Below are 6680 nucleotides of genomic sequence, written 5' to 3'. Positions count from 1 at the left end.
GCACGCTGACCCGCGTTTTGATCCTCACCAGGCACTTCACCATGGTGCACAGGGACGGCTCTGAGAGCGGCACTGCGGCCGGCCCTGGGCTCAGCACTATTTTGGGCACCCGCATTCCCACGGGACCGAGCTGAGGTGAGAGTGAGGAAAAGCAAAGGGGTGGAACCAGCTCGGGGTGATTTACGGTGGGAGGTGATTTCATGCACTGGCTGCTTCCCAGCGGCATCTGGGGGACAGGCTGTCACATGGAACTGGGTGGCAGAGGTGGCCCTGTCTGCTTCCATCCCCAAAACTGGCACAGCCACCGACCCAGGGATCCCTTGGTGGAATTAAATCCTGCCCATGGGGCAGACAGTGCCTGTCCCTGCCTGCATTCCGGGAGCAGGACCAGGATCGGGGCAGGGAGCAGCCATGTCCCTGGGAGCTGGACACTGCTGTCACCAGTGGGTAACACAGCCACCACCAGCAGCACAGCCACAGCCCACAGCATGTCCCCAGCCCTGTGGGGCACCTCCACAGCTCCTCCCAGCACTTTGCCTTTTGCCAGACCTTCTTCCCAGTGCATCCTCCTCTGACACAGCCCCAGCATGGGAGGAGCAGCCTCCCTGCTCTAGCCTGGTGGAACACCAGCTTTGCTGAGGACAAGCCACCGGGGCTGCAGCCTCAGCTGGACATTGTGCACGTGTGTGTGTCTGTGTGCACGCTGTGTGTACATGCATCTGTGTACCTGTGTCCGTGTGCCGCTGTCTGTGTGTCCCTGTGTGTGTACATGCATCTGTGTACCTGTGTCCGTGTGCCCCTGTCCATGTGTCCCTGTCCGTGTGCCACTGTCCATGTGTCCCTGTCCGTGTGCCCCTGTCCCTGCAGGTGCCCAGGTGTGTGTGTTCCCATGCCCAGCATGCCGGGCAGGGCTGCCCCGTGTCCTACCTTCCATGATGGAGATGTGGACGGCTCTCCGCCGGGTGCGGGGCACGCTGCTCAGCCGCGGGCCGTGCGTGATGGAGGGGCAGCTCCTGCTGGGCACCAGCCCGGCCCTGGGGACAGCAGCGGGGACAGGGTCAGGGCCAGGGCAGCGGCAGCGCTGCGGGCACACGGCAGTGCCCTGGGCACGCTCCCACCCGGGCACACGGCAGTGCCCTGGGCCCACAGCAGCCCACCGGCCACGCTCCCACCCCGCTCTCCCACCCCGGGAGCTGCTGCCAGGGTCGTGGAGCAAGAGCAGCAGAGGTGAGGACAGGAGCACAGCCCTGGCAGCCACGTGGGCACCTCAGTACAAATTCCCCAAGCCTCTTCTGCAGCTACTGTCACTCTGGCTTCCACTAGACTTTATAACTTCTTATTTTATCTCATTTTGTGCTCTGCAAACCAGCATGTTTTTATACTGTACACCCTCCCATCTATCATTTCCTACAAGTAACTCCTTGAATTCCGAAGGAGATGGTACAAGAGAAGTAAAAAAAAATTACATAGAAAAGTTAAACAAATCCGTGATCAAAGCTACAGGCAGCTGCTTTCTCCTGGTTTGGTAACATATACAGTAAGCCTACCATGAAAAGCATTGCAGGAAGACTGTTTTTCATGTTCCTGGTTAAAGTAATATCTATAAGCCAGTACTACCATTGGTGTGGATGTTCTGGAGAATGCTGGGTACATGTAGTTCAGAGCATACTTCTCCAGACTTGACACAGAGGGCCCGTGCACAGCCTGGGCCTCTCCCCACACAGCTCCAGGGCAAAGCAGAAATGTTTTCTCCAGGGGAACGAGGGTGATGGAGAAGGCTGGGCTGACACCTCTGCCACCATATTTTGCTGCTTCTTCTGGCATGGGGTGCTGGACGCCAGGGGTCACCTCCCCTCAGCTGAGATGGACACAACACAGGCATCCAGGTCCTGCCACGCCAGCGAGGAGGGTGCCAGCACTGTGCACCTCGGTGAGGGGACACGCTGGGGTGTCTCATCCTGCAGACAGGATGTCCCCAGTGCAGGCTCTCACTCCAACAGCTCAGAGCAGGAATTTAGGGATAGTGGTGATTTGTTCCACACCTCATTGTTCTCAACCCTCCCATCCTCCACTCCTGTCCCTCCAAACCCTCTCCTGTGAGCTGGGGACAGGGGTGGCCTCTGTGACACAGAGACAGTGGCAGAGGTGGCCTGGTGGGGTCAGCACTGCAATGGGGGATCTCTGGAAGACCCTGAGATGTCCCTGGGCTGCTGCAGTCCCAAGCTGCTCCCCAAGGAGCACACAGGAACACACCCAGCAGCTGCTCCTGCACCAGGATTTCCCTGCGCCAGGATTTCCCTGCAGCAGGATTTACCTGCAGCAGGATTTACCTGTGCCAGGATTCACCTGCACCAGGGTGTGCCAGGATTTACCTGTACCAGGATTTCCCTGTGCAGGATTTACCTTTGCCAGGATTTACCTGTGCAGGATTTCCCTGCACAAGGTTTTACCTGTGCCAGGATTTACCTGTAGCGGAAGCGGCTTCCCTTGAAGAACAGGTTGCTGCTGGACACCGTCCGCACCTGGCTCGACTTCTCCAACCTGCAACAGCCCAGGAGCGCTGTGAGAGTCCTGCCAAGCTCTGGGAGCATTGACACCTACATTTGACACATTTGACACCTACACCTACCATTGACACCTGGCTCTCTCCAGGATCTGAAAGCCCCTCACAGCCTGGGCACTGCAGGCTGACAGACTCAGCCCCACCTGGGCAGGTGGGCACTCACCAGGGTGGGTGAGCTGCCCAGAGGGACCATCCCATCTCCTCCCCATCCCACAGGAGCTGATCCCTCACCCCAGGAGTGCCCGGCAGCCCCTGAGGCCAGCCCATGGTCCAGTCGCAGGGTGCAGGACCCAGCAGTGATCCACTGCCACGATTAATCACAGAGAGATTTGTAAAGCAATATTGCAATTTCATTTCATGTTCATGTAATGAGGAGTGAAACCTGCTGATTGCAGCTGCTGATTGCAGAATTCCCGGTGGGAATGCATCGCATGCTCTGTCTCGCAGCTTGCTGATTAAAATAAAACTCATTAGCAGGCACAAAGTGGCCTGGGTTAAGAATGGCATCAACAGGATGGTGCTGCTTGGCATTCCGGGCCTCGTCCCAAATAATTAGTTATAATTTCCTGATGGGAGTTTGCTGAGGAGGGATGAGCACAGAGGGGCTGGGAAAGGAGGGCAGAGACCCCATCCAGGGCACTGGTGCTTTTGGTGGCTGGTGGCTCTGCCAGGGCCACTGGGACAAGGTGCCATGTGGCAGTGACTGACCACTGGGACAAGGTGCCATGTGGCAGTGACTGACCACTGGGACAAGGTGCCACACGGCAGTGACTGACCCCTGGGACAAGGTGCCACATGGCAGTGACTGACCACTGGGACAAGGTGCCACACGGCAGTGACTGACCCCTGGGACAAGGTGCCACATGGCAGTGACTGACCCTCGTGCCTGGATGGAGCCCACAGTGGGCACCAACCCATGGGGCTGCAGCTCACCCCACAAAGCAGCACGTACTTGTAGAAAGCCTGGTTCTCGATCCCACACTTCCAGAGGTGTTTGCAGGCTTCTGGCGTTGGGGCAAAATAGGTGAGAACAATTTTCTTCTCCTAAAGGGGAAAGACAGGGAGTCAGGGGGAGAAGAGGGAGTGGTGCTCATCCCACAGACAAAGAATGGAGTAGACAGAGCTGGAGAGTGGTGCTGGCACAGACAGATCCTGCTCTGGAGCCGTTTGGGATGCAGGGATCAGCCTGGTGCAGCCCCTGGCATGAGGGATGGGCAGATGTGCCCACTCTGCTCCCAGCCTTTGGGAACAGCCAGGAACACCGGGGGGGTTAACAATTCCTGCTCCTGTGGGAGCCAACCCCAGCCAGAGGAGCTGTGGATGGCTTTGGGGGATGATGGCAATGAAGAAGCACCTTGGGAATAACCCGAGGGAGGGCATGGCCAGGAGCTGAGGGGGTCCTGGCACAGGCTCTGTGTGGCCTGGCCTGGGGCCAAGGGGGCTCTGGGTCCAATGCCCACATCTGGGCAGCAGCAGGAGCAGGGAGGTGACCCCAGCAGTGGCACAGAGCTGCAGCTGCTGTCCCCGTGCCCTGCCCTGCAGGGCCAGGGTGGTGCTGCTGCCATGACCCCGGAGAGCCTGCTGAAGGGAGGAGCACGCCGCGCCCAGGATGTCCCTGGGGAGGGGCAGCACTCACCTCCTTCTGACTTACGTACAGATAGAAAGTCTTCCCTTCGAATTTCATCTTGGTCACCTCGTTCCTGGAGGGACAAGGACAGGCAGGTGGGAGCTGTGCCAGCCCAGCCCAGAGCCCACCCAGCACTCCCAGAGCCTGTTTTCCATGCCAGGAGGTGCTGCAGGGTGCTGAGAGCAGCCCCGGCTCATACACCCATGGCTGGAGCAGGGACAGCCCGGGCTGGAGCTGAGGGTCAGCGGGGTTTTGTCCTATGGAGACTGGCAGTGCCAGCTGCCAGGGACACCCCAGGCAGAACTGGGCATCCTGCGGGGACCCAGGGACAGCTGAGAAGGTCCTGGGGGCTGGGGGCATTTGGGATGCAGCTGATGTGGGGATGATGGAGTTTAATGGGGACAAATGTAGGGAACAATGACATGGGTGCATCAAGCATTGCCCGGTGCCCACACAGCCGGCCACCCCTTGGCCACTCCTTGGACATCCTGGGGAGTGAGGGGGCCCTGGGGGGAAATCACCACTGGGAATGAATTCACACTGGCAGTGAACTCACACTGGGAATGAATTCACACTGAGAGTGAACTCACACTGGGAATGAATTCACACTGAGAGTGAACTCACACTGGGAATGAATTCACACTGAGAGTGAACTCACACTGGGAATGAATTCACACTGAGAGTGAACTCACACTGGGAATGAATTCACACTGAGAGTGAACTCACACTGGGAATGAATTCACACTGAGAGTGAACTCACACTGGGAATGAATTCACACTGAGAGTGAACTCACACTGGGAATGAATTCACACTGAGAGTGAACTCACACTGGGAATGAATTCACACTGAGAGTGAACTCACACTGGGAATGAATTCACACTGAGAGTGAACTCACACTGGGAATGAATTCACACTGAGAGTGAACTCACACTGGGAATGAATTCACACTGAGAGTGAACTCACACTGGGAATGAATTCACACTGAGAGTGAACTCACACTGGGAATGAATTCACACTGAGAGTGAACTCACACTGGGAATGAATTCACACTGAGAGTGAACTCACACTGGGAATGAATTCACACTGAGAGTGAACTCACACTGGGAATGAATTCACACTGAGAGTGAACTCACACTGGGAATGAATTCACACTGAGAGTGAACTCACACTGGGAATGAATTCACACTGAGAGTGAACTCACACTGGGAGCGAATTCACACTGGCACCGAGCTCCCACTGGCACTGAGCTCACCGCCTGACGAGGTGAACTCACCACTTGATGAAGTGAACCCTCTTGTTCCCCTGCAGCACGACGAAGCCGAAGGGGGTGAAGGCCAGGAAGGCGGCGTTGCCGGACACGTCCTGCAAGGCAACAGCCAGGGCTCGTGCAGCTGCTGGCCACCAGCACAGCTGGCACGTCGCTGTCCCCTCAGCCCCAGAGCCGGGCACTGCACTGCCAGCAGGGTGCCACAGTTATCTGTTATCGTCTACATTAAATGTCATATTGGCATTTATAGAATTCATGTTATTAATGTGATACCATGTTAGAATTATTGCAATTAATGTGTATTTATATATTATATATTATATATATAATTTATTGTATAGATATTTTATATATTATACATTTACATACATAAATATATATATTTATGTATATATATTGTAACTATATTACTCTGTGTAGGTATATATAATTATTATGTAGATATATGCTATTTACTTGGTATATATAACTGCTATAATATACATAGTTTAATATGGTTATTTACTATATTATCACATAATATCCTGAGTCACAGTTATCTTTTATCTTCTATATTAAATGTTGTATTGACATTTATAGAATTCCTGCTATTAATATAATACCATGTTATAATTACTGCAATTATGTGTATTTATATATATATTTATTTATGTATATATATATAGTAACTATTATTCCGTGTAGGTATATATAGTCATTATATAGATATATGCTCTTTATGTGGTATGCATAATTACTATAATATATAAAGTATAATATTGTTATTTATTATATTATCACAGGATATCCTGAGTCACAGTTATCTGTAATTGTCTACATTAAATGTCCTATCAACATTTATAGAATTCCTGCTATTAATATAATACCATGTTATAATTGCTGTAATTAATGTGTATTTATATCTATTTCTTGTTTATATTTTTAATATAGTATATATTTTATGCATATATATATAGTTACTATATTATTCCATGTAGGTATAATTATTATATAGATATACGCTATTTCTTTGGTATATATAATTACTATGATATATATAGTTTAATTTTGTTATTTATTACATTATCACAGAATATCCTGAGTTGGAAGGGACTCGGAAGGATTGCTGACGTCCAAGTCCTAAATATATATATATTATATATAGCAATTAGCCCAGAACACGATAACCCCCAGCTGTACTCGCCTCCCTCGGAGCCCTGACCAGCCAGTGCCCGGGGGGGAC

The 6680-nt window shown here is 52.4% G+C and overlaps 1 protein-coding gene across 1 annotated transcript in view; it reads right to left on the bottom strand.

Annotated features, from left to right (window-relative positions):
* Positions 1–6680, bottom strand: part of FRMD5 (FERM domain containing 5) — a 15667-nt gene that overhangs the window by 2303 nt on the left and 6684 nt on the right. The window contains exons 7-11 of the mRNA XM_031059669.1: positions 5465–5553; positions 4200–4263; positions 3516–3607; positions 2467–2541; positions 928–1034 (exon numbers count right to left, since the gene is read on the bottom strand). Of these exons, the coding sequence (XP_030915529.1) occupies positions 928–1034; positions 2467–2541; positions 3516–3607; positions 4200–4263; positions 5465–5553 (427 nt within the window). The remainder of the gene's footprint in view (positions 1–927; positions 1035–2466; positions 2542–3515; positions 3608–4199; positions 4264–5464; positions 5554–6680) is intronic.

The sequence above is a fragment of the Geospiza fortis genome, unplaced genomic scaffold, assembly GCF_000277835.1.
Source record: "Geospiza fortis unplaced genomic scaffold, GeoFor_1.0 scaffold2, whole genome shotgun sequence".
Taxonomy (NCBI): Eukaryota; Metazoa; Chordata; class Aves; order Passeriformes; family Thraupidae; genus Geospiza; species Geospiza fortis.
The sequence above is the reverse complement of the archived record's forward strand: the minus strand, read 5'-3'. Positions and strand labels throughout refer to the sequence as shown.